The sequence below is a fragment of the Somniosus microcephalus genome, unplaced genomic scaffold (assembly GCF_052327205.1).
Source record: "Somniosus microcephalus isolate GS21.2 unplaced genomic scaffold, FLI_Smic_1.0 unresolved_chr1, whole genome shotgun sequence".
Lineage (NCBI taxonomy): Eukaryota > Metazoa > Chordata > Chondrichthyes > Squaliformes > Somniosidae > Somniosus > Somniosus microcephalus.
The window spans coordinates 149,460,944-149,488,885 of NW_028225179.1; the positions used below are offsets into that span (position 1 = coordinate 149,460,944).

General features: G+C 49.6%; 1 protein-coding gene and 1 pseudogene across 2 annotated transcripts in view; both read left to right on the forward strand.

Moving 5' to 3' along the window:
* LOC147096237 (zinc-binding protein A33-like) overlaps positions 1–2,361 on the forward strand; it is a 38,652-nt pseudogene extending 36,291 nt beyond the window's left edge. Inside the window, exon 6 of the transcript XR_015074875.1 lies at positions 1,822–2,361. The product of XR_015074875.1 is annotated as a zinc-binding protein A33-like (transcript). The remainder of the gene's footprint in view (positions 1–1,821) is intronic.
* An 8,606-nt stretch (positions 2,362–10,967) lies between these two features.
* LOC147096238 (zinc-binding protein A33-like) lies at positions 10,968–27,603 on the forward strand. The gene is made up of 6 exons (XM_085975083.1): positions 10,968–11,734; positions 11,823–11,918; positions 12,012–12,245; positions 13,408–13,430; positions 13,528–13,643; positions 21,445–27,603. The coding sequence occupies exons 1-6, from the start codon at positions 11,324–11,326 to the stop codon at positions 21,951–21,953; spliced, it is 1,389 nt and encodes a 462-aa protein (XP_085831209.1). The 5' UTR covers positions 10,968–11,323; the 3' UTR covers positions 21,954–27,603.
* Positions 27,604–27,942: the final 339 nt, after the last annotated feature.

The window sequence follows — 27,942 nt, forward strand, 5'->3', positions numbered from 1 at the left end:
CTCAGGCGTGGCTGGGCAACAGAGGCCAAGGCTTACAGGCCTGGAAAAACGGTGAAAGGTAGGAAAATTGTAGATGTTAGAGAAAAGATTTACAAATTAATTAACTTTTTTAAAAAACAATTTGTGTTTTAAAAGCAACTTTTTTTTGCTGGAAATGTAGATTTGAAATGAAACATGCAGAAAGTGGGAAAAAGAAATGAACAGTTTGGAATCAAGATGGCGGCCACTCACCTCGGTTCAGAATGATAAGGCCCACCCAAACACACACCGATTGGTCAACAGTCAGGTCACTGAACTGTAGGATTGGTCAATCATCACGTCACTCAACTGTAGGATGGCCTGCCCGCACACACAATGAACCCGACCCCACTCGAAGCAAATGAGCGGATATTGAGAGGAATTTTGAAAGTTTTTTGGATACCGTCGGCACAATTTTTGTCCGAGCAAAAAGTAAATATGCCTACAAGAGTCCCCTAATGATGAGCTTTCTTCTGATATAACATATGTGTAGGTACGCTCTATAACTTTTGATTGTATAGCCGGACAGAGAGACAGACAGAGAGACAGACAGACAGACATATCCTTTTATATATATAGATAGATGATTGTGACGAAGTTAAGTGTGTCTGTGTCCTTGTCTCCAGCACATAGTGCGGGGTTTCAGTAGCGGGAGAGTAAGCTCCGTGATTAGGGCCTTGTAACACCCGGTAGGGGAGCTATTAGTTGGTGTGGGACCAGGTCACTACTTTTCCCAGATTGCTCCGGCTGCTTGTCCTAGTGCCCTGTGTCCGCTGGAAGCTTGTCCCATTGGGAGTGATCACAGTTTAGGTCTCCACTCATGGTCACTGTGCTGTCCATACGTGGGGCGAGTGTGAGGATTGCTGATGTGGGGAATGTGCGGACACCTCATTCAGGACACAGAACTGAAGCATCACTTTGGGTTCTCTGTTCGAATTGCATTAGGATGGAGCGGGGTGGGGCGGGTCTCTGAATCTGGGCCTGCCCGGTTGCTCCAGTTTTGCTTCTGTTACTGTTCAGGCTGTTGGGGAGATCTAGTTGTGGACCGCAGCTACTTTATCTCCTTCGGTTTTCTTTCATTTAGTTACTCTCCGCTCTTTCTTGGTTCTCTCTTCCCTTCTGCACAGTTCCACTCCTTGCTTTTATTCTACTTTTAATCTTTTTCTTCCCTTCTTTCTTTCCCTCTGGTGTCTGTATCTTTCCCCCTCTCCCTCATCAATCGGGCTGATTGGTGATGTGGGAATATCCGGGTGATGTCTCCGGGTGGAGATTGTTTCTCCAAGCCCTCCGGTTCCTTGTGTATTTCTAAAGGACCGTGGGTCACTCTGCCGGCGCTGAGCACTGCAGGAGACTGGGGGTCACAGGAGACTGGGGGGAGGGGGGGCACAGGAGACTGGGGGGGCACAAGAGACTGGGGGGGCCGCAGGAGACTGGGGGGGCCGCAGGTGACTGGGTGGGCCGCAGGAGACTGGGGGGGCCGCAGGAGAATGGGGGGGGGGCCGCAGGAGAATGGGGGAGCCGCAGGACACTGTGGGGGGGCTGCAGGAGACTGGGGGGGGCCACAGGAGACTGGGGGCCACAGGGTTCCTTGTAGGGGGTCGGGATCACAGTGACCACCAGAGGTCAGAGCGGTCCCAGGAATGTAAACCCCCGGGTGGGAGCAGATTCCAATAACAGGACCTGGAGCCCTTTAAACACTGGAGTTCCCGGGAACCCCCGAGTGGGCACTTTGAAAAGGAAAGTGTTTGAATAAATCACAACAAGAAGCTAAATCACTGACTGTCTTTTTTAACTTTCCCCCAGCTCCAGCCTCTCTAACTCGGGATCCGAACACGGCGAATCCCCGGCTCATCCTGTCTGAGAACCGGACCAGTGTGAGACTCGGAGACAAACAGCAGCCGCTCTCTGACACCTCGGAGAGGATTGATTACTGGCCCTGTGTCCTGGGATCGGAGGGATTCACATCAGGGAGACACTACTGGGAGGTGGAGGTGGGGATCAAGACTTGGTGGGGTCTGCGAGTGGCCCGAGAGTCTGCCGAGAGGAAAGGGACATTCACCCTGAGCCCGGAGCTCGGATACTGGACTGTGCGGCTGAGACTCGGAAGTGTCTAATTTTCCCTCACCGACCCCCCTCACCCCGAGTGTGAAGCCCCGGAAGATCGGGATGTACCTGGACTATGAGGGCAGACAGGTGTCATTTTACAATGCGGACAACATGTCTCATCTCCACACTTTCACCCACACTTTCACTGATAGAATCTTTCCCATCTTCAATCCGGGACCTAATGACGGCGGGAAAAACTCCGCCCCGCTGACAATCTGCGGGGTTAAAGGTCACTAACATGTCCATCCCATAATGTCACCCTGCCTCCTGCCAGCTGCAAACTGATGGGAGTCGGTCTCAGTCACAGGTGGTGCGGGTGGTCCAAATGTCACCTGAGGTCAGGACGGCTACAACCCAGTGACAATGTCTTGTTGGTGAGATTTGTTTGTTTAATCGGTGCAGGGGAACAAACTCGTGGCAAATGCTCCAGAGACTCCTGTAAAATTAAATGAAACCTCAAGAACATCGAGAATCATCGGGGCCCAGAGACAGAGGAGAATTAAAACAGGGGCAGTGCTCCCTCAGTACTGCACTGAAGTGTCAGCCTGGATTATGTGCTGAAGTCTGTTGAGTGGAAGAGAGACAAGAGTGTTCCCACTGAGTGAAGGCTGTCAGTGAGACAAGGCACACTGAGTGAATGGGGCTGGAATAACTGAGGAGAAAGCTGAAAGAGACCTTGGAGAGTAAACACAATGTTAATTATAGCCAAACAATGCAGAGCAGCAATCAACAAGTTAACAGGATATTGACCCACCCGGTGTCCGGAGGGGGAAACCAGAGCGGCTGTAGCAAAGGCTGGTTTGGCGAGTCTGGGGGAGCGTTCCTGCTCCTCCCGGTCTCACAGTAATGAAGGGAAACTTTCCTTTGGGATCCTCTTTGGCCGGGCTGCCAGCTGATAGTGTTCGGAGTGTGCACGGTGCACTCTCTACCCAGTTCAGTCAAAAAATGGCAATCGATGTCATGTGTACATCTAGAAAAGCTGGGCTTGTTCTCCTTAGAGCAGAGAAGGTCAAGGGGAAATTTAATAAGGTGCTCAATATCATGAAGGGATTTGATTGAGTAAATAAGGAGAAATTGTTTCCAGTGGCAGGAGGGCCAGTAACTAGAGAACGCAGATTTAAGGTTATTGGCAAAAGAACCAGAGATGAGATGATTAGAACATTTGTTCACACAACGTGTTGTCATGATCTGGAATGTGGTCCCTGACATGGTGGTGGAAGCAGATTAAATAATAACTGTTAAAAGGGAATTGGATAAATACTTGAAGAGCAATAAAATTACAGGGCTATGGGAAAGAAGAGGATTATGGGTCTATTTGCATAACTCAAAGAGCCAGCACAGGCCCGATGAGCCGAATGGCCTCCTGTGCTGTATGAGGCTATAATTCTATATGACCCTGACTTGCACTTTGAATGGGCCGATCACCTGACTCGGGACTACACCAGTCACTCAGCGATCGGTTCGGGCAAATGTTGCCGTGGCCACAGCACCGAGGTGGTACATCACTGCCCACCATTTTGGGGGCAAAACCACCTTGTTTACGCCAGTGGGAGGCCTCAAAAGTTTCCCCAAAGAGTCATCAACATGTGGAGTGAAGTTCCAGAGAGAACAATGGAGACAAAAACCCTGGAATCATTCAAGAAACTATTCAACACTACAATGGCGGGATGTTAAGATATCTCGATGGATCAAGATGGGCAGAATGGCCTTCCTAATCTGTAATTATCTTGGCCTCTTGGTTCTTATGTATGGTTCCAAGTGTCAATGGGACTAACTTCATGTCAATGTCTATAACTACACAGAAATGTAACTTTCCAGATGTATCTTGTTTCTGCCATTGTCGCAGCGAGAATATTGAGGCGATGATACTCTTGCAATCACTTTGATATGACTGGTCTTGCTACAACTAGCCTGACAATCTATTAAGCTCAGAACACTCAGGGTGAGCGAAGGTCTGTTTATTAGATTAGAAGGCAGCTTATCAGAACAGGAGGCAATGCATGCTCTTTGCAGAAGTTTTATGTAACTCAATAATTTACCGACATGATTATTATCCCATTTTATTCTGCCAACTATCTCAAATTAATGATCAATGGCCATGACTATAAAGGGAAAGACTTGCATTTCTATAGCGCCATTCACGACCTCAGGAAGTGCATCACAGCCCTAGATCACTTGGTAGATCACAGAAACAACTGTCAAGTGCTGGTCAGTTCTGCAATTCGACCAGAGGACACCCATTAATTGGGACTGTGCTTGTAAATGCTCACTGTGAAATTGCAGTGAATAGCAATGACGTTAGTGATAGACTAGTAACCAGCGCTTGGACTCCCTGCTATAGAGCTTTTGTCTGACAAGACTGTTGTTTTCTTTTCATTTGCTTTATTTGAATTGTTAGATTAATGGAAGTAATAAAGATGGTGAGACTGCTCTAAAATCATGTGATCGCAGGTTGAATGCATTTTCATGAAGAACAGAAAAATCAATGAAGGAATTCTGGGTGAAATTGGTCTTGGGCGGTAATGCAACATTTCCAGAAAATTGGGCGGGTGTAAAACTGCCGATTCACGATCGCCTGTTTTATGCTACCGCCTAAAGACCAATTTTACGCCCGTCCAGTCCGTTTTCCTGTGAGCGATATGAACTTGGTGAAATTTCCGGGAGTCCCTTTCACCATTAGTTCGAAATAGAAGCAGAAAATGCAAACAAAATGCTGAGATATTCGGTATTAAAAAATGGGAGCATTCTACAAAAATGGTGCAGTGGGGTATGCAAATATAATCAATATTATATTATATAATAGACAGGTTAGCATTTCAGGTACACACCCTGCAGCGGAACTGGGAACTGAAAGATCAGCAAGGACCTCTGCAGGGCTGGGGGGGAGAAGGAACAAATGGTGGGAGGAATAAGGAGGCCTCAGACTCCTGGGAAATAAGAATCTAAATGGGTTCGAGGAGCAAAGGGATCTCGGGCTGCAGATTCACAAATCATTAAATGTAGCAACGCAAGTTAACAAGGCCATAAAATGCAAACTCCGGGGTTCATGTCTAGAGGAATATAATTGAAAAGTAGAGAAGTTATGTTAAACTTGTATAGAAGCTTGTTTTGACCACACTCGCTGTGTACTGAGCACAGTTCTGGTCTCCATATTACAAAACGGATACAGAGGCCCTGGAGAAATAGCAAAAAAGATTGACCCAGATGATTCCGGATCTGAGCGGTTATACCATCAGGAAAGATTAAACAGGCTGGAGCTCTTTTCTCTAGAAAAGTGAAGACTGAGAGGTGACCTGATAGAGATTGTGGTCGAGGACGCTGTGATGGTCAGTAACAGAGGGGAGGTAATGTGTGGGACTATTATTGATGGGGAATTGGGGTTGTGTTCACTGGTACCTCAGTCGGATGATTCTATCACGGAGAGCCCGGGCAGAAAGGAGTTGTCTGTGTTGCCTCCTCCCTTCCTCCTCCTCTTCTGCTTCCTCCACCACCTCTTCCTCCTTCTCCTCCTCTTCAGCTGGTATCCGTATGTCTGGTGGGAAGGGCTGTGCCCTCATGATGACGAGGTTGTGGAGCATGCAGAAGACCATGGCGAATCTTGAGACCCGCTCTCTTGAGTACTGGTTGTGTGACAACTCAGTTGTCCTCAGAATATGAGTGAGCCAACCAATAAAATGAAGAAACGGTGGTCGTGTAGGGAAAAGTCGGAGAAGCGCTTCAGCCTTTCCTCCAGCTGTCTGCTGGCCGTTTCCCGAACGGGAGTGGTCTTGGCTGATCCGAATGGAAATACTTACCTTTAAGGCGGCGATGGTGTCCTCCTGGTCGAGTTGTGTCTGCGATCTCGACAGCTTTTGCTGAATGGTGTTTAATGTTTGGTGAATGTCCTGCAGGTTTTTCTCCAGTCGCTCCGAGATCTTCTCCACGTTCTCTTTCAGCTCGGCGATCAGGCGCTGCTCCATCTTAATGAGGATCTGGTGCATTTTAGCAAATTCGGAGTAACAAATGTCTGCAGCTGGCTGGTCTGGTCCTGTGAAAGGAAAGTGTATCATCAGACCAGAAATATAGAAACATAGAAACATAGAAGATTGGAGCAGGAGTAGGCCATTCGGCCCCTCGAGCCTGCTCCGCCATTCGATGAGATCATGGCTGATCATCCAAACTCAGTACCCTGTCCCTGCTTTCTCCCCATATCCCTTGATCCCTTTAGCTCTAAGAACTATATCTAACTCCTTCTTGAATATATTTAAAGATTTGGCCTCAACCGCCTTCTGTGGTAGAAAATTCCACAGCTTCACTACTCTCTGGGTAAGCGAATGGAAAGGTGGGGTGGGGTGGACACGGGGTCGCCGGTTGTGCACCCCGCCCGATATTTACTCTGCGCTGACAGTAAAATCGGGGCGGGTTGGAAAACCGGCGCTTGAATCGAGACCCCGTCAGTTTTCCCGAGGCGTGGGTTAAGTTAAAATTGCTCCCGTGTGTAAACGGTTTTACGCCCAGGTTACGGCGGGTAAGGAGGGGGTGAGAGAGAAGCCCAGAGGAACATTTTTATTTTACCTTGTACATCTCAACGGCTTCACTTGTCAGCATGAAGTTGTGGGATCGGTGACTCTGGCCGTTTCTCCCGTCCAGACACATCACACAGATCAGCTCCTTGTCCGTCTCACAGAAAAGCTTCAGCTCCTCCCGGTGCTCGCCGCAGTAAAAGGCGAGCCCCCGGTTGCCTTCCGGGCTGGCTTTGTGTCCCCGGGGCTCCGGCTGCGCCTGGCGGCGAGGCTCGCCCTCCTTGGTGCCGGGACCCTGGATCAGGTTGCGAGCCTGTTCCGCCAGATTGGCCAGCGCCCGGTTGACCCGCAGGCTCCTCTCGGGGAAGACCTTGCGGCACTCCGGGCAGGAGATGGTCTCGCCGTCCACCCAGTACCGCTGGATGCAGTGCTGGCAGAAATTGTGGCCGCAGTCCAGGATCACCGGCTGGGTGAAGAGGTCCAGGCAGATGGGGCAGTTCAGATACTCCGCCAGCCCCTCGGCCTGGTGCTTGGAAGCCATGCGCGGATCCGCTGCCTTCCAGGCGCAAACTGCGGCGCAGCGACTTTCCTTCAGTTTCACTGCTTCAGTTTCCGGCTGTGTCAGGAATACGTGGAGCGCAGGAGGTTTTCTCCAGCACATGGGTACACCGCCAGTCAGAACAGCAATACCCACAATAGCAAGAAAGTAGTTCCCAAATATATCTCTTGGCGGGAGCAATTCAATGGATTTCCTTGTATGCTGATAAAAAAAAAAGATTTCCGTTCTTTCTAAATTGAATTTACAAGACGGAAACAGCCCAATTGGTCCAACTGGTCCATGTTGCTGTTTAGGCTCCACGCGAGCCTCCTCCCACCCTACTTAATCTCACCCAGTCCACAGATCCTCCTATTCCTTTCTCCCTCATGTACTTATCTCGCTTCCCCTTAGATGCTTCTGTGCAGTAAGCCTCAACCACCTCCTAGGTAAAGAAATTCCTCCGAAATTCCCTATTGGATTTATTGGTGACTATCTTATATTGATGGCACCTCGTTGTGGTCTTGCCCTCAAGTGGAATCATCTTCTCTACGTGGTAGATCAGACCATAACTATTTAATGATTTAGTATTGTTTTTTATTTAGTAATTTTTTTTTGTTTGTTTTTTTGTTTTTCATACAGACCCCAGCAATATTTGACCCCTTGTGATCCCACCTCATTACATAAGAACATAAGAACATAAGAAATAGGAGCAGGAGTAGGCCAATCGGCCCCTCGAGCCTGCTCCTCCATTCAATAAGATCATGGCTGATCTGATCCTAACCGCCAATCTATTATCACAGAACCATCTCCTGAATCTAACAGAATTAGACACACGAAATAGGAGCAGGATCAGGCTACACGGCTCCTGGGCCCGCTTCGCTTCCCACAGGGCCATGACCGATCCGAACCTAGACTCATGTCCAAATTCCTGCCCGCTCCCCGTAACCCTTAATTCCCTTTACTTCTAGGAAACTGTCTATTTCTGTTTTAAATTTATGTAATGATGTAGCTTCTACAGCTTTTTGGGGCAGCATATTCCATGGACCTACCACCCTCTGAGAGAAGTAGTTCCTCCTCATCTCAGTTCTGAAAGAGCAGCCCGTTATTCTAAGACTATGCCCCCTAGTTCTAGTTTCACCCATCATCGGGAACATCCTCCCCGCATCCACCGAATCCAACCCCTTCACAATCTTATATGTTTCAATAAGATCGCCTCTCATTCTTCTGAACTCCAATGAGTAGAGTCCCAATCCACTCAACCTCTCCTCATATGTCCATCCCCTCATCCCCGGGATTAACCGAGTGAGCCTTCTTTGTTCTTTGATGTAATGGTTTCCTGACTGTCCTGTTTGGACACCATTTACACCTTTGATTGCTGTGATTATCTCTCTGCCGAGGTGTGATATAGGGCAGTTAGAAAGATTACCTGTAATCATCTGGCAGTGTTTTCTGACTATATATGCTGTGCCTTTATGAATCTCTTCACTTCACCAGACGAAGGAGCAGCGCTCCGAAAGCTTGTGATTTCAAATAAAGCTGTTGGACTATTACCTGGTGTTGTGTGAGTTCTCACATTTGTCCACCCCAGTCCAACACCGGCATCTCCACATCATAATAATTTAGTGCACTATTCTCAAAAACTGGAGTAAATAAGGAGAAAGTGTTTCCATTTGCAGGAGGGTCGGTAACCAGAGAACACAGAGTTAAGGTGATTGGCAAAAGAAACTGGGAGGAGAGTTTTTTATGGAGTGAGCTGTGATGATCTGGAATGCACCGCCTGAACAGGCGATGGAAGCAGATTCAATAATAGCTTTCAAAAGGGAATTGGATATATTCTTAAAAAGGACCATTCAGCAGGAGTATGGGGAAAGAACATCAGAATTAGGAGCAGGAGTCGGCCATTCGGCCCCTCGAGCGTGCTCCACCATTCAATAAGATCATGGCTGATCTTCTACCTCAACTCCGTTTCCCGCCCGATCCCCATGTCCCTTGATTCCCCCAGAGTCCAAAAATCTATCTCTCTCAGCCTTGAATATACTCAATGACTCAGCATCCACTGCCCTCTGGGGCAGAGAATTCCAAAGATTCACCTCCCTCTGAGTGAAGAAATTCCTTCTCATCTCAGTCTTAAATGGCCGACCCCTTATCCTACCCGTTATCCTGACCCCCCTAACTATGCCCCCTAGTTCTAGACTCTCCAGCCAGGGGAAACAACCTCTCAGCATCTACCCTGTCAATCCCCCTCAGAATCTTGTATGTTTCAATGAGATCACCTCTCATTCTTCTAAACTCTAGAGAGTGTCGGCCCAATCTACTCAATCCCTCCTCATAGGACAACCCTCTCATCCCAGGAATCAATCTAGTGAGCCGTCATTGCACCGCCTCTAAGGCATGTATGTCCTTTCTCAGATAAGGAGAACGAAACTGTGCACAAAGAGTAGGAGAGTGGGACTGATTGGAGAGCTCTTTCAAAGAGCCGGCCGAGGCACGATGGGCCAAATGGCCTCTTCTGTGCTGTATCATTCGATGATTCTAAACTGAATTATGTTAATGATTATAGCCGCTCACCCTCAAACACAAACGTGCTGTAATTGTCAAGGAGCTGTCTGGAAGCCATGACCAGTTGCTGTGCTTCCTGATTCAAATGGCTGGTGTCCTGTTTCTCTGGGTAGATCCAGCCCCAGTTCCCAGTCATATCTGGATGAAATAGTATCGCATTTGCAAAGAGAAAAAAGTCTCTGACATTTCGGGGTGCACCCATCACCAGCCTCAGGGTCAAACTTTACTAAGACTGGGAATCGGGAGAGGGAAAATGGAGGAGGGCAGCGGAGTAATTGGCGCAGATTTGAAAGAAATTTTTCAGCTGGATAGATTTTCTGTGCAACGCTTTCCATTTCTGTCACCGTCTCCAACTCTGGGTAGATTTTTCTTTGAGATCAATAGAAAGAAGAAAGATTTGTATTTATATAACATTCACGGCTTCAGGACGTCTCAAAGCACTTTACAGCCAATTAAATACTTTAACCTGTAGTCACTGTTGATCAGCGAGCATGTGCAGAAGAAAGTGAGGCTGTGATTGGAGGATCGGTGAGTGTGCCGGGGAGGAGCCCAGGGAATGCCTCAGAGCCCCGGGAAAGACCAGTTTTAGAAAGTTCAAGTGCTGGGAATTGGAGCAGGCCCGAAATATACGCGGGTATCATGACGCGCGATTAGAATGCCGCAAAATGTTTAATGACCTCACACAAGTGGTCAACGTCAGTGAAGTCATCTTCAAATGCCATATGTGTACAACTGAACTCACACACTGCTCAATTCACCACCCCTTCACTCACCTATCAGCAATCTCTATCAATCACGGCTCATTAATCTAACATTCATACCTTCACCTCAAGCTCACACTATAACACACTTACGACTGCTGCAAACCTCACACCCAAATCTCACAGCTTGCACACAATGCCAGCTACTCACCCAAACAGATTGCACGACATTCACTGACAAACTTCCCTCCATCTTTCAGGAGAAGGTGGTGCGTAACTGGAAGCAGCAGGGGCTACCCGAACGGGCACAGGCACAACATTATTTCATCCAAATGTGAACAGCACTTGCAGGGACTCGAGTGACCTGTGACTGAGAACCGGGTCTAGATCCACCCACAGAACCATGACACCAGCAGATTGAATCAGCAAGTACTGAAACTGATCCAGACAGCTCCTTGACATTTATGGCACTTTGTGTTTTAGGGTGAGTGGCTGCAATCATTAACACAATTCAGTTTATGGATCCATATCTCACACCGTGTGTCACCAGAGCGAGTTTGGTCTGGATCAAAGTGCACTGGAATCTCGATCCCGGCCCATCTCCGGCTCCTCCCTCCCTCTCTCTCCCTCTCCCACTGCCAACACCATATGGACTTTCACCCTCCCGGCTAAGGTTCAATTATTCCCCTCCCCCCTCTAACACTGTTTGTCCTTTATTCTGCTCTAGGTTTTGTCTCCCTGTGTATAAGTCGATTGGACATAGACTAGTTTATGGTAATAATAATTCCCTGAGTATTGCCGTGAACTTCATCGGGGAAATCGCTGAACTGAGGCTGTTCGGCAGCGCAGTAAACACGGAAACTGAAAGCGGTTTGAATCAGGAAGTGCTGAGGGTGAACATGGCTTCCAGACAGCAGGCCGAGAGTTTGTCCGAGGAGACAATTTGTCCCATTTGTCTGGATTTCTTCATCGATCCGGTATTACTGGAGTGTGGACACAACTTCTGCCGCTCCTGTATCACACAGTGCTGGGGAAAGAAGGAGACAAACTTCTGCCCGGAATGTAGAGAGGAGTTTCCGGAAATAAACCTCAGGGTTAATCGGGCCTTAGCGAATCTGGCCGAGAAAGTTCGAAAATTAACCCTGAATCCGAAAGAGAAGGAAAGTAAACTTCACTGTGAGGAACATCAGGAAGAACTGAAGCTGTTTTGTGAAACTGACAAGAAATTGATTTGCCTTGTTTGTAGAGATGCGCGGGAACACAAATCTCACAACTTCATGCCCATTAAAGAAGCTGTTGGAATCTACAAGGTAAAAGGAACAGGTTTGATCACCTGATTATTTTATCACATTTTCATGTCTAACACTTTTATTCTGTGATTTTCTCTCCCAATCCCAGGATCAGGTGAAATCTTCCTTCGATTCTCTCACAGAGAAGAAATCGGCGGTTCTAGAAACAGAGCGACGGCAGAAACAGAAGATTTCCGAAATTAGGGTAAATCTCCCTTTGCTGATTTTCGAAGTTTGATTCGGTTTTTTTTGCTTTTATTGCGGAATACAGTATTATTTTTCACATTTCATTTGATAGAAACAGTCGAGCAGTCTGCAGACCCGCATCACATCCGAGTTCGCTAAAATGCACCAGATTCTCAGTGAGAAAGAGCAGCGATTAATCCGAGATCTCAGGAAACAAGAGGAGAGGATTCTAGAATCAATGGAGGAAAATCTTCGACAGATTCAAGAGAATTTAAATTCTATTCAGGAGAAACTCTCAAAGTTGCAGAAACAGATGGAGCAAAAAGACGAGCTGACATTTCTGAAGGTGAGGATTATATTTCAGTTTAGTTCAGTGAAAGTTCACAGTCACAAAATGTCGGGCGAGAATTTTGAAATAAATGCAGCATTTTCCCGATAATTCGTCACTGATTTAAACCGATCGATTGTTTTGTCTATCCGGGGCGGAGCTTCTACTGTCACCGAACTAATCGGCCTCCCACAAAATCTACAGGATCCCGGGACTACCTGCACCCTCCCCGGGAATGAGTTACCCTGATCTTAACACTTAGCCTGTAATTATTTCTGTGGTGCCCAAGTTTAATAATCTCCTGAAACTCACATTCCAATCCAGTTCCAGTCCCATGTTGTGAGTGTGTGGGTGTGTCTGGTAGGGTGGGTGTGAGAGGCACTGTGTCTGTGAGTGGCACTGATGTTGATTTCAAATACCTGATATTCTAATAAGATTTATCAACTATAACCTGCTTCTATCGGATGCATTTAATAATTTTTCGTGTAATTTCCATTGGCCTGTTTTCAAATATGCCGCTCATAGAATTACGCAGAATTTTACAGCACAGAGACCGGCCATTCGGCCCATCAGATCAATGTCAGTGTTTATGCTCCACACGAGCCTCCTCCCACCTTACTTCATCTCACCCTATCAATATATCCTTCTGTTCCTTTCTCCCTCATGTACTTATCTCGCTCCCTTTTAAATATATCTGTGCTATTCACCTCAACTACCCCATGTGGTAGCGAGTTCCACATTCTAAACACTCTGAGTAAAGAGATTTCTCCTGAATTCCCTTTTGGATTTATTACTGACTCTCTTATATTTATGACCCCTTGCTTTAGACTCCCCACAAGTGGAAACACCTTCTCTACATCTGCCCTATCGAACCCTTTCATAATGTTAAAGACCTCGCTCAGGTCTCCTCTCAGTCTTCTCTTTTCTAGAGAATAATCTTTCCTGTTCACTCTTTCCTGTTAGTTGAACCCTCGCAGTTCTGGTATCATTCTTGTAAATCTCTTTTATACGTTCTCCTGTGCTTCGATATCCTTTTTGTAATATCCTCTTTCTACCTGTGTGTGGGCAGCAGTGAGAATTGGGAATTATCAGCAGCTTGTAACAATCTGGGTGTAATTTCTGCTGTCCAGATATAGACGCTCAGTCTCTGTCAACTCAGATTGTGTTTTATTTATTTCAGGAAGAAACTCGTCAGAAGAGGAGGTAGGCCATGCTCTTTACTGAAACTCTGCACAGTTTGGTAAAATAGCTCAGAAAAGTGCTTTTGTTCAATTTATAACCAATTGTTTGATATTTGCAGGATTAGCGATGACCACAAGACACTGACATTAGCAGATACCGCCCTGTCTATCGAAAAATTCAACGGCCCTATACTATACGCAGTTTGGAGAGAAATGCAGGATGCCATTAACCCCGGTAAAACTCATATCAGTTACTTTGTCCTGATTTATATCTCATAATAATAATTTGATTCGTTTTGCATAAAATATCATAGATAGTATCTTTTAGTACTAAGTAGTTGCAAAAGAACGCGGTTAAAAGCGGGCCTGGATGGAGTTAAAGTGGTGACCTTTCTGTTCATATGTATTAACATGATTGTGACGAAGTTAAGTGTGTCTGTGTCCTTGTCTCCAGCACATAGTGCGGGGTTTCAGTAGCGGGAGAGTAAGCTCCGTGATTAGGGTGTTGTAAAACTCGGTACGGGAGCTATTAGTTGGTGTGGGACCAGGTCACTACTTTTCCCAGATTGCTCCGGCTGCTTGTCCTAGTGCCCTGTGTCCGCTGGGAGCTTGTCCCATTGGGAGTGAAGAGCACAGTTTAGGTCTCCACTCATGGTTACTGTGCTGTCCATACGTGGGGCGAGTGTGAGGATTGCTGATGTGGGGAATGTGGGGACACCTCATTCAGGACACAGAACTAAAGCATCACTTTGGGTTCTCCTGTTATTCGAGATTCTTTAGGATGGAGGGGCCTCCTTCTCCAGGAATGTATGTCTCAGTGTAATGGGAAGGTTCATGTTGATTAGTGTGACTATCCTCTGCTCTTGGGTCAGTAGAAGGCGGCTAGCATTGGTCCCACCCACTCACTGTGTTTGGGGCTCTAGTCCTGGCGATGCGCAAAGCTTAGCGCCAGGTGCAATTTAGCACCACCTAGCGTGATATTGGGTCGCAGCGCCCCTGAAGGTGATTGCGGCGCTAAATCAGGCGCTGCACGCTACTCTTAAGGCGCTAACCCGGCGGCGCAACCCAATTTCACGGCGGCGGGGTGCAGCGAAGGTGCTGTCCATAATCACTTTCCCTGAGACACACTGGCGCCGGCCAGCTCTTAAAGGGGCAGGTCAATTGGCATCACCAGACACACTCACTGCCTTGTAGGCCTTCAAAGCGGTGGGAGCCTACCTGTGGTGCACCAGCCTAGCAAGACATGGAAAGGGTGAGGCAGAGGGCGGAACGCCTCACTGATGGGGCATTGGATGCTTTGGTTGGCGCAGTGGAATCAAGGCCAAGGAAGATGGTCAGAATGTGATTTATGTTTTGGACAGTCTCCCGGGTGTGAGAGGCAGTTATGTGTCAGTGTATTAGTTTTGCTTTCTGTTGCCATAGCTTTCTCATGTTTGAAGGAACCACATTTTGTGCAATGAAACACTTTCTTCATTTACAATGGCCATGCCTGCTATTTACATGAATCTTGCCCTTCACAGGCTTGGGGGTATCACACCGGTTCCATTCCTGTTCTTGGAATGGCAGCAAGCATTCCATGAGAGGGGCCTAGAAGCTACTTCTGATCAGCCTCTGACACGCAGCCTGAGAAGAGCCGCTCACGTAGAAGTTCAGGCCAGCAGGCGTCTTCTCAGCCACCGACAGAGATGTCCTGCACCTTATCTGAGGCTGCAGATCTGGCTGAAGCAGCTGGCACAGCTCAGTCACCACCTCCTTTCTAAATCGCAGCCTTCTGACACACTGCTCCTCCGGCATGTTCATGTAGGAAAACTGCTGTCGGAAAACCCTGCCAGTGTAAGGTCTGCTGTGGCGACGTCTGTTGGCCCTCCTCCGTCTGGCCATGCCCACCCCCCTCTCCCAGCGTCTCAGTGCCCTTTCCAGATGATTCAGCAGCAGGACTTTCCCCTCCAATGCAGCCCCCATAATAAGTGCCCACAGGAAGGTTCCCCATTGTCAAGGCTCACCAACAGCAAGGTGATGGTCAGAAGGCTGAAGATCATCTGCCTGCGCTGGCTCAGTGGTCAAATGGCTCTCAGTGTGCAGCTCAGCAACTCTTTGTAGCTCTCGAGGAAGTTGTGCTCCAAAAATGGCTGCCGCTTTTAAACCACACCAGTCCCCTTTAAATAACGCTCCTCCAGCCCGAGAGCGACTTGGTAAGGTCCAGGTAAGCTGTCACTATTAGCGCCAGGTGCTACGGGGGGGGGGGGCGCCACTGAATTTCCGGTCCGGGGAGCCCAAAAGGCGTTGCACACTCAAATGACATCATAATCAGCCTGCGCCCATGAGCGGGCGCTAAGATTTAGCACCGGCGCTAAATGCACGCTCAATATGGGGCGAGGCGCTAGGCGCCTTGCGCCCGCACGGAAATTGGCTAGCGCCCCACTTCTCGGCCTCTTTAGGCGTTAATCGGTGGTGCAAACAACCGAATTTCTCCCCCTTGGTGTGTTCTGAGGGTGGTGAGAAGGATCTCCTGTAGAAATGGTGCTTCCAGCTGCTTTTTTTGTCGATCAGTTTTGTTTTCCCTGATTATGTGCTGGAGTCTGTTGAGATTCGTGGATATAATTTGATTGATGGACTGTATTCAGGGTGATGTCGGTTTGCTGTCTCCAGGGTGTCTTTTCCACTTGAGGGTGTCTCTGAATCTGGGGTCTGTCCGGTTGTACCAGTTTTGCTTGAGTTCCTGTCCAGGCTGTTATTCAGACTGATCGAGTTGTGGGCCACAGCTGCTTCATCCTCTTTTTTCCTCTACTTTTTCCCCTTGAATTATTTATTCACTGCCCTTCCTTACCTTTTCCCCTGTGGCAGCTCTTTTCCTCACTCCTTCGGCTGGATGTGTTCTTCATCCAGTTAGGTGTTTGTCCCCTAATATGCTAAATATACATTGGCTTTTTACAGAATAATCTGTATTAGGACCCCTTTAAACGAGTTTGAAAACTAAGAAATAATGAGAGAGAGCTTTAATACTTTTCAATCAGATTAAACCACCCAATGCATACACTGACCGTGAGATTACTGGTACAGACAGATCATACAGTGACCATGAGATTACTGGTACAGACAGGTCATACAGTGACCGTGAGATTACTGGTACAGACAGATCATACAGTGACCATGAGATTACTGGTACAGACAGATCATACAGTGACAGTGAGATTACTGGTACAGACAGTTCATACAGTGACCGTGAAATTACTGGTACAGACAGTTCATACAGTGAACGTGAGATTACTGGTACAGACAGATCATACAGTGACCATGAGATTACTGGTACAGACAGATCATACAATGACCATGAGATTACTGGTACAGACAGATCATACAGTGACTATGAGATTACTGGTACAGACAGATCATACAGTGACAGTGAGATTACTGGTACAGACAGTTCATACAGTGACCATGAAATTACTGGTACAGACAGTTCATACAGTGAACGTGAGATTACTGGTACAGACAGATCATACAGTGACCATGAGATTACTGGTACAGACAGATCATACAGTGACCGTGAGATTACTGGAACAGACAGATCATACAGTGACCGTGAGATTACTGGAACAGACAGATCATACAGTGACCATGAGATTACTGGTACAGACAGATCATACAGTGACCGTGAGATTACTGGTACAGACAGATCATACAGTGACCATGAGATTACTGGTACACACAGATCATACAGTGACCATGAGATTACTGGAATAGACAGATCATACAGTGACCATGAGATTACTGGAACAGACAGATCATACAGTGACCGTGAGATTACTGGTACAGACAGATCATACAGTGACCATGAGATTACTGGAACAGACAGATCATACAGTGACCGTGAGATTACTGGTACAGACAGATCATACAGTGACCGTGAGATTACTGGAACAGACAGATCATACAGTGACCGTGAGATTACTGGTACAGACAGATCATACAGTGACCATGAGATTACTGGAACAGACAGATCATACAGTGACCGTGAGATTACTGGTACAGACAGACCATACAGTGACCGTGAGATTACTGGAACAGACAGATCATACAGTGACCGTGAGATTGCTGGAACAGACAGATCATACAGTGACCGTGAGATTACTGCTACAAACAGATCATACAGTGACCGTGAGATTACTGGTACACACAGATCATACAGTGACCGTGAGATTACTGCTACAGACAGATCATACATTGACCGTGAGAGCACTGTTACAAACAGATCATACAGTGACCTTGAGATTACTGCTACAGACAGATCATACAGTGACCGTGAGATTACTGGTACAGACATAGAAACATAGAAACATAGAAGATAGGAGCAGGAGTAGGCCATTCGGCCCCTCAAGCCTGCTCCGCCACTCAATGAGATCATGGCTGATCATTCAAACTCAGTACCCTGTCCCTGCTTTCTCCCCATATCCCTTGATCCCTTTAGCCTTAAGAAATATATCTAACTCCTTCTTGAATATATTTAATGAATTGGCCTCATCTGCCTTCTGTGGTAGAGAATTCCACAGGTTCACTACTCTCTGGGTGAAGAAATTCCTCCTCATCTCTGTCCTAAATGGCTTACCCCTTATCTTTAGACTGTGGCCCCTGGTTTTGGACTCCCCCGCCATCTGGAACATCCTTCCTGCATCTAGTCTGTCTGTCCTGTTAGAATGTTATAAGTTTCAATGAGATCCCCTCTCATTCTTCTAAACTCCAGCGAGTATATGCCCAATCGACCCAATCTCTCCTCATAAGTCATTCCTGCCATCCCAGGTATCAGCCTGGTGAATCTTCGCTGCACTCCCTCCATGGCAGGGACATCCTTCCTCAGATAAGGCGACCAAAACTGCACACAATACTCAAGATGTGGTCTCACCAAGGCCCTGTACAACTGCAGCAAGACATCCTTGTTCCTGTACTCAAACCCTCTCGCTATGAAGGCCAACATACCATTTGCCTTCTTAACCGCCTGCTGCACCTGCATGCTGACCTTCAGCGACTGGTGCACAAGAACACCCAGGTCTCATTGCACTTCCCCTTCTCCCAATCTATTGCCATTCAGATAATAAACTGCCTTCCTGTTTTTGCCACCAAAGTGGATAGCCTCGCATTTATCCACATTATACTGCATCTGCCATGTTTCTGACCAATCACCCAACCTGTCCAAATCATACTGGAGTTTCTCAGCATCCTCACAGCACACACGCCCACCCAGCTTTGTGTCGTCTGCAAACTTGGAGATATTACATCTAGTTCCCTCGTCTAGATCATTAATATATATTGTGAATAGCTGGGGTCCTAGCACCGATCCCTGCGGTACCCCACTAGTCACTGCCTGACACTCAGAAAAAGACCCATGTATTCCAACTCTTTGCTTTCTGTCTGCCAACCAGTTCTCTATCCAAGTCAATACTTTACCCCCGATCCCCAGCCAGTCTCTCCCCCCCCCCGATCCCCGGCCAGTCTCTCCCCGATCCCTGGCAAGTCTCTCCCCGATCCCTGCGAGACACTCCGCCGATGCCCGACGAGTCCCCCCCAATCCCCGGCCCGTCTCCCCCCGATCCCCGGCCAGTCTCTCCCCCCATCATTGGCCAGTCTCTCCCCCGATCCCCGGCGACTCTCTGCCCCCGATCCCCGGCCAGTCTCTCCCCCCGATCCCCGGCCAGTCTCTCTCCCCGATCCCCGGCGAGTCCATCCCGATCCCCTGCCAGTCTTCCCCCGATCCCCGGCCAGTCTCTCCCCCGATCCCCGGCCAGTCTCCCCCTATCCCCGGCCAGTCTTCCCCCGATCCCCGGCCAGTCTCTCCCCCCGATCCCCGGCCAGTCTCCCCCTATCCCCGGCCAGTCTTCCCCCAATCCCCGGCCAGTCTCTCCCCCGATCCCCGGCCAGTCTCCCCCAATCCCCGGCGAGTCTCTCCCTCCAATCCCCGGCGAGTCTCTCCCCGATCCCCAGCAAGTCTCTCCCCGATCCCTGCGAGACTCTCCGCCGATGCCCGATGAGTCTCCCCCGATCCCCGGCCAGTCTCCCCCCGATCCCCGGCCAGTCTCTCCCCCCGATCCACGGCCAGTCTCTCCCCCCGATCCCTGGCCAGTCTCTCCTCCCGATCCCCGGCCAGTCTCTCCCCCTGATCCCCGGCGAGTCTCTGCCCCCGATCCCCAGCCAGTCTCTCCCCCCGATCTCCAGCCAGTCTCCCCCCCGATCCCCGGCGAGTCTCTGCCCCCGATCCCCGACGAGTCCATCCCGATCCCCTGCCAGTCTTCCACCGATCTCCGGCCAGTCTCTCCCCCCGATCCCCGGCCAGCTTCTCCCCCTGACCCCCGGCCAGGCTCTCCCCCGATCCCCGGCCAGTCTCTCCCTATCCCCGGCCAGTCTTCCCCCGATCCCTGGCCAGTCTCTCCCCCCGATCCCCGGCCAGCCTTCCCCCCCGATCCCCGGCCAGTCTCTCTCCCAATCCCCGGCCAGTTTCTCCCCTGATCCCCAGCCAGTCTCTCCCCCGATCCCCGGCCAGTATCTCCCCCTGATCCCCGGCCAGTCTCCCCCGATCCCCGGCGAGTCTCTCCCCCCAATCCCCGGCCAGCTTCTCCCCCCGATCCCCAGCCAGTCTCTCCCCCAATCCCCGGCCAGTTTCTCCCCTGATCCCCGGCAGTCTCTCCCCCGATCCCCAGCCAGTCTCTCCCCCGATCCCCGGCCAGTCTCTCCCCCGATCCCCGGCCAGTCTCCCCCGATCCCCAACGAGTCTCTCCCCCAGATCCCCGGCGTGTCTCTCCCCCCGATCCCCGGCCAGTCTCTCCCCGATCCCCGGCCAGTCTCTCCCCGATCTCCGGCCAGTCTCTCCCCCGATCCCCAGCCAGTCTCTCCCCCGATCCCCGGCCAGTCTCTCCCCCGATCCCCGGCGAGTCTCTCCCCCTGATCCCCGGCCAGTCTCTCCCCCCGATCCCCGGCCAGTCTCTCCCCTGATCCCCGGCCAGTCTCTCCCCCCGATCCCCAGCCAGTCTTTCCCCCGATCCCCGGCCAGTCTCTCCCCCGATCCCCGGCGAGTCTCTCCCCCTGATCCCCGGCCAGTCTCTCCCCCCGATTCCCGGCCAGTCTCTCCCCCCGATCCCCGGCCAGTCTCTCCCCTGATCCCCGGCCAGTCTCTCCCCCCGATCCCTGGCCAGTCTCTACCCCCGATCCCCGACCAGTCTCTCCCCCCAATCCCCGGCCAGTCTCTCCCCCCGATCCCCGGCCAGTCTCTCCCCCCGATACCCGGCCAGTCTCTCCCCCCGATCCCTGGCCAGTCTCTCCTCCCGATCCCTGGCGAGTCTCCCCCCGATCCCCGGTGAGTCTCTCCCCCCGATCCCCGGCCAGTCTCTCCCCCGATCCCCGGCGAGTCTCTCCCCCTGATCCCCGGCCAGTCTCTCCCCCCGATCCCCGGCCAGTCTCTCCCCCCGATCCCCGGCCAGTCTCTCCCCTGATCCCCGGCCAGTCTCTCCCCCCGATCCCCAGCCAGTCTTTCCCCCGATCCCCGGCCAGTCTCTCCCCCGATCCCCGGCGAGTCTCTCCCCCTGATCCCCGGCCAGTCTCTCCCCCCGATCCCCGGCCAGTCTCTCCCCCCGATCCCCGGCCAGTCTCTCCCCTGATCCCCGGCCAGTCTCTCCCCCCGATCCCTGGCCAGTCTCTACCCCCGATCCCCGACCAGTCTCTCCCCCCAATCCCTGGCCAGTCTCTCCCCCCGATCCCCGGCCAGTCTCTCCCCCCGATACCCGGCCAGTCTCTCCCCCCGATCCCTGGCCAGTCTCTCCTCCCGATCCCTGGCGAGTCTCCCCCCGATCCCCGGTGAGTCTCTCTCCCCGATCCCCGGCCAGTCTCTCCCCCGATCCCCGGCCAGTCTCCCCCACGATCCCCGGCCAGTCTCTCCCCCCGATCCCCGGCCAGTCTCTCCCCCCGATCCCCGGCCTGTCTCTCCCCCGATCCCCGGCCAGTCTCTCTCTAATCCTGGGTGAATCTCTCTAATTCTCTGCTTTTTCTCCCAGTCTCTGTGACCCTGGATGTGGAAACAGCGAATCCATTGCTCGAGGTGTCTGAGGATCTCAAGAGTGTGAGACTGACCGGGACCCGGAGGAATCTCCCTGACACCAGGAAGAGGTTTACAGTCTGTGCCTGTGTGCTGGGATCGGAGGGATTCACATCGGGGAGACATTACTGGGAGGTGGAGGTGGCGGGGAATCGGCTCTGGAGTCTGGGAGTAGCCGCAGAGTCTGTGGAGAGGAAGTGTTGGTTCACAGTGAGCCCGGAGACTGGAGTCTGGACCATCGAGCGGGTTTATGATGTGTTTAATGTAAACTCCGCCCCTCGATCCCGTCTCCCCGCCGGTCCGATCCCCGGGAAGGTGGGAGTTTATCTCAGTTATGAGTCCGGGACAGTTTCATTTTACAGCGCGGACACCAAGTCCCATCTCCACACCTTCACTGGGAATAAATTCACGGGGAAACTTTATCCTTTCTTCTGGACTTGGGATGAAAACAAGTGGCTGAGAATCTGATCCGGTTCCGATCTGGGTCTGTAAATGGGGCGGGGCCTCGGGCCGGGCCGCATCATCCATGATGTCAGAATGACTTGACCTCCGTGCCATTCGGGTCAGGAGCAGAGGTCAGGAGTCAGGAGTTAGAAAATGTAATTTCCAAATTACACATTGTAAAATCCCAATGAGACTGTAAATACAACCAATAAAAATATAAAATGTCAGATGAAGAAAAAAGTCTTACATTTCTATAGCGCCTTTCACGACCACCGCGCATCCCAAAGCACTTTACAGCCAATGAAGTATTTTTTGGAGCGTAGTCACTGTTGTAATGTGGGAAACACGGCAGCCAATTAGCGCACAGCAAGCTCCCACAGACAGCACTGTGATAATGACCAGATAATCTGTTTTTGTTACGCCAATTGAGGGATAATTTTGGCCAAGACATGGGGATAACTCCCTTGCTCTTCTGCAAAACAGTGCCTTGGGATCTTTTACATCCACCTGAGAAAACAGACCGGGACTCGGTTTAACGTCTCATCCAAAAGGCAGCACCTCTGACAGTGCGGCACTCGCTCTACTACAATAGAGTGTCAGCTGAGATTTTTGTGCTGAAGTGGGACTTGAACCCATAACCTTCTGACAAAGAGATGCCAGTACTAACCACTGAGCCACTGGCTGACGCACTGCACTACCCTGCTCACTGAGCCCCTTCCATGTCTCAGGAGGCGAGAGTGCTACCAACTAAGCCACTGGCTGACACTGTAATAAAAGCAAAGACTAAAATAAAAAGTAAAACCGACAGCAACTCCACCCCAGCCCTTTCTCATCACTGCCCCACTCCTTTGCATTAAAAAGCAGGTATAAGTTGTGCTCTGAAAATGTGCTTCTTCAGCTATTCAGCGCCGTTAGTGATGAGAAATACACGAACTATCTGCCTTCAAGAAGACGGGGCGTTTGCAAATCTTCGGTTTAAAGGGCTGAATGTTCACTTTTACTGCCGTAAAACGGGCGGCCGATCCGCTAACGCCTGTTGTGGTAAAAGTGAAAATTTACCCCAGAGTGTTTGACGTTGCCTTGCAGTTGATTGTAGTGCCACTTTGAGCCAGGAGATGGTGATGTCGAGCTGTACAAAGCGCTGTAAAGTTTTACAGTGCCGTACCACCACCTGCTGGTGGAAACCGGTACTGAGGGAATATCAAAAACGGCAAATGCTGAAACACTCGGTTGATCAGACAATTCAGGCAGGACCTTCCTTCAGAACTGAAAGATGATGGGATCAGAAATGAGAAGGGAAAACAAACACGAGCCAGAACTTCCCACTTCTGTGATCCTGGCACACACCAAGTCGGGAAAATCCGCATTCCCGGTCTATCCAATGTTCAAAAAAGCACAGGTGGGGATTGTGGAATTTCCCAATATGGGCTCTTGGTGTTTGTCAGGAGAGCGGAATTCCAAAATCTGGGCCTGTATTCCGAGTACAGAGAGGAGATTAATTAGTTGAAAAATCTCTGAAGTGGGTGCTGAAGACATGAAATTTATTTCCCAAGGTTGCCTGGGAGATATTTTGGTCAAAAGTGAATGGAAACTAGTTACTGGATTATCTGAGGCAGTGCCCTAGGTATGTGTCAGACCGTTACTTCACCCCTTGGTCCTGGATTTGAATCAAACAACAACAACAAATTGCATTTATATAGCACCTTAAACGTAGTAAAATGACACAAGGCGCTTCACAGGAACGTTATCAAACCAAATTTGACACTGAGCCACATAAGGAGCTTGGTCAAAGAGGTAGGTTTAATGGAGTTTATTAAAGGAGGAGTGAGAGGTAGAGAGGCGGAGAGGTTTAAGAAGGAAATTCCAGAGTTTTAGGCCAAGGCTGCTGAAGACACGGCCGCCAATGGTGGAGCAATGAAAACCGGGGATGTGCAAGAGGCCAGAACTGGAGGAGCACAGAGATCTCGGAGGGTTGTAGGACTGCAGGAGGTTACGGAGATAGGGAGGGGCGAGGCCTTGGAGGGATTTGAAAACAAGGACAATAATTTTAATATCGAGGCAATGCCGGACCGGGAGCCAATGTAGGTGAGTGAGCACAGGGGCGAAGGGTGAACTGGATCTGCCGACTACACGGTGCAGCCATGACCAGGCTTCTTAGTGCCAGGGTCTGGGAGCCCACTCGGGTAACTAAAAACCCAGTAGAGTCTGAATGTTGTGGGTTCAAGACTCTCGCCTTGCTGAGTACATAACATGAGCTGACACTCCAGTGCAACAATGAAGGAATCAGAAGGAAAGAGCTTGCATTCATATAGGTCCTGCACAACTGCAAGACATCCCAAAACACGTCACAGCCAATAAATTCTTTTTGATGTGCAGTCACTGTTATTTAGATGTACCATCTTTAGGTTGAGGTGTTAGAGGCCCTGTCTACCTGTTCAACTAGATGTTAAAGATCACGAGACATTATTCAAATAAGGGCAGGCAGTTTACCCATGTCCTGGCCAACGTTCCTTCTGCAATCAGTTGATGGATCAGGAGGAGTTGGGCAATGGAACATGCACTTATTTACTGTACGTCGACCTTTTCCTTTCACCATTGTAAAGACCTCTATCAGGTATCCATAGGATAGAGTGTGATTTAGTAAACATTATTAAGATTCAATAACCATTTTTATATTACTATAACATGTGAAATTGTATGTTAAATACCTAAAAAGCCTGTATAAAATGGTGAATATCTGAGAGCAAAGCAGGATGGGAAATTATGCCAATGTGGCGGTACCACTGGTTGTCCCTTACATTGAGATACATAATTCCCTTTAACTTACCTTACTGTATGTATCTGTTACTATACTCAGGCTTCTCTCCTGTACTCTGCATGATGACGTCACGCCGTCCATCACGTGACTCCTCAATGGCAGGAAGAATGTGATGACGTCATGACGTCAGAGCTTGGAACCTTCTGGCAGTTGATCTCGGAACCTGCTAGCAGTTGAACTCGGAAACTTCTAGTTAGTCCTCGTGGTGTCCCCGCTGGGGAAAGGCCAACACCACGGTGCTCCTACTGTCAGCCATCTTACCTGCTACCTTACCTGTTGTATTTAACCAGTTCCTGTAAATAAACAACTTATTTATAGTTCGTCGAAGTCGAACTCGATTATTTAGTGGCGATGCACATGAATCGCTACATTGGTGACCCAACGACGTGAGTACGGGAGCTCATCAATTCCAACACTACAATTGGTGAACCCGTATCCATGAACGATTTTCATGGTAGCAATGCGCACCTGAACCTCATCTTCCCACAAGATGACCGATGCACAACCGATGAACAACCACGGAACAGCAACCGCCTAACACCAATTCCTCCAAAGGCGACCCCGTCTTTGCGAACATATTTGCAAGGTAAGCGCAGTCTGGAGCAGATCCCGTTTGACACGAACAAAACTCAACCGGACCCCGTTGTTTTGTGAGCAATTTTCACGAAGCACGCCATGGAAGCACTAGCCATTTTGCTGTCGCTACCGCAATCCAGGGAGCCACAGTCTCCCTCGTGCTTTATAAAGGTAGAAGCCCCGTTCGATGAGAACATCGACACAGCACCAACCACGCACTTGCTTATGGTCCCCGTACTCGTCTTTCCTACCACCACACGGCTTGTCCGCCTCTATGTCCAAAGCAACAGCAAGTATTCATCTCTCCAAGCGCGGGGTACAGCATGTTCGGGCACACATGATCGGAGCACGCCCTGCGGAGATACCACGAGGACTCACCCCCGTGAACCACGAGGACTCGCTCCTCACGACCCACGAGGGCCAATCCCTCGCGAACCACGAGGACCCATCCCTCGCGAACCATGAGGACCCATCCCTCGCAAATCATGAGGACCCTGCCCTCGTGAAACACGAAGACTCGTTCCCCGCCGACGACGCACCAGCCCGTCAGCCTGCTGGTTGGGTTACCTACCACACTTTTCAGCGAGAAAGAGAAGCGTGCCACCTTCTTGGCAGTTTTTCCACTGAAGTCAACTACAACTAAAAGTGTTGCCACCCTCCAGGCAGTTTACCCCTACCGAAAGCAACAACAACCCGGACCATTGCCGCCCTTTCTCCAGTTTTCCCCTCAACAAACGCAAACATCTACTGACGCTGCAAACATCGAGGATGGGTCCAACGGGCATCCCGCGGCCGCGATCATGCACGTGAAAGTTGCTGTCCGCACCGATCACTGATCAATGCAGCAACTTTTCACCCTCCGTTGTGTTATCGTCGTAGCACTATGGCATGCACCGTTCCACGCGTTCCAGCCTCCTGAAGGTTTCACTCACCTGTCGGCGAGTTCACCGACCTCGCCTGTCAAGTCCTTCTGGATCGCTCATTTGGAGTTCCTGCAGAGTTCGTCAGAACAAGGACTTCTTTCAACATTAACGGAACCATTGCCCACGTCCGCCCACCTTGACCGTCACTCTGACAAGGCCTGCTGTTTCGCACGTTTCCATGGTCTTTCGCCTGACAGATACGTTTTATTCGCCATGACATGCGCGTAAGGATCCGCTTACGACCAGCATCTTCAGACCTCGCCTACCAAGTCGAGACAGCACGACCGCCATGACCACCAGCTCGTCAGACCATCTCATACTTGGACTTTAATTAAAGCGAATTCTGGAGGGGCCTATGTGGTGGTACCACCGGTTGTCCCTTACATTGAGATACATAATTCCCTTTAACTTACCTTACTGTATGTATCTGTTACTATACTCAGGCTTCTCTCCTGTACTCTGCGTGATGACATCACGCCGTCCATCACGTGACTCCTCAATGGCAGGAAGAACGTGATGACGTCATGACGTCAGTGCTTGGAACCTTCTGGCAGTTGAGCTCGGAACCTGCTAGCAGTTGAGCTCGGAAACTTCTAGTTAGTCCTCCGGGCGTCCCCGCTGGGGAAAGACCTACACCACGGTGCTCCTACAGTCAGCCATCTTACCTGCTACCTTACCTGTTGTATTTAACCAGTTCCTGTAAATAAACAACTTATTTATAGTTCGTCGAAGTCGAACTCAATTATTTAGTGGCGATGCACATGAATCGCTACACCAACCTGACTAAAAACCTCTGTTTTAAATGACTGAAGTAATGGAATGTGGTGCTGAATAAACACAGAGACTGTCGGAGACATAGAATTCGGTAATGTTATGGAAAAGAGAGAAGAGCTAGAGAAAAGAGATAGGAGTTGGAGACATCGTTCATTTTAGAAACCACAGAATAGTCAAACTGTTTAGAAAACACCTCAAGTATATTCTGTATAATGAAATTCTTAGATAAGGTTATTTAGTTATGAACAGAAAGAGTCTTGAGTGATTAACGAGGTTATAAAATGATTGGCAAGGAGAGGAGGGACATTTACTAGGTGTAAGAGAGCTAATTACTGCCAGGTAGGCAAAATGGGAGAAGAAGGGTATAAAAATGCAGATATTGAACACTGAAAGCAGTGCGAAGCCACAGGAGGAAGAATAAGCTTCAGTCAACAGAACACAGCAAGGGAAGAAGGAGACCGCACGACAGTCACTCGGAGGAATGCCAGGGTTCGATGAACAGACTGCAACTATCTTCTTGTTCAGTATTACTTCTTTGTATTGGATGGTTAATGCATAATAAACCTCTTTTACTGATACACAATATACCTGTACCCAGAGTGGTTTGTGTAGTCACGGACAAATTATTCTAAACAGCTGTTAAAAGCTACATCACCCCTCAGTCTTCTCTTATCTAGAGAAAAGAGCCCCATCCTGGGTGTTCTCCAGTGACTCCTCCCGCTGGACGTGGCCATCAGGTGAGGACACAACTGAGCTCAGCTCTGCTGTTCCCAAGACTGGAGTTAGTGCCTTCAGGAGAAGTGGCGAGGAAATTGAGGTTTGAGGGACTTCTACAAAGAAAGCCACATTATAAAAAGGCGATTGGCTGTGCTGGTGCTCAGCTCACTGTGCCACAGTTCTCACTGCACTTCACACATGGTGA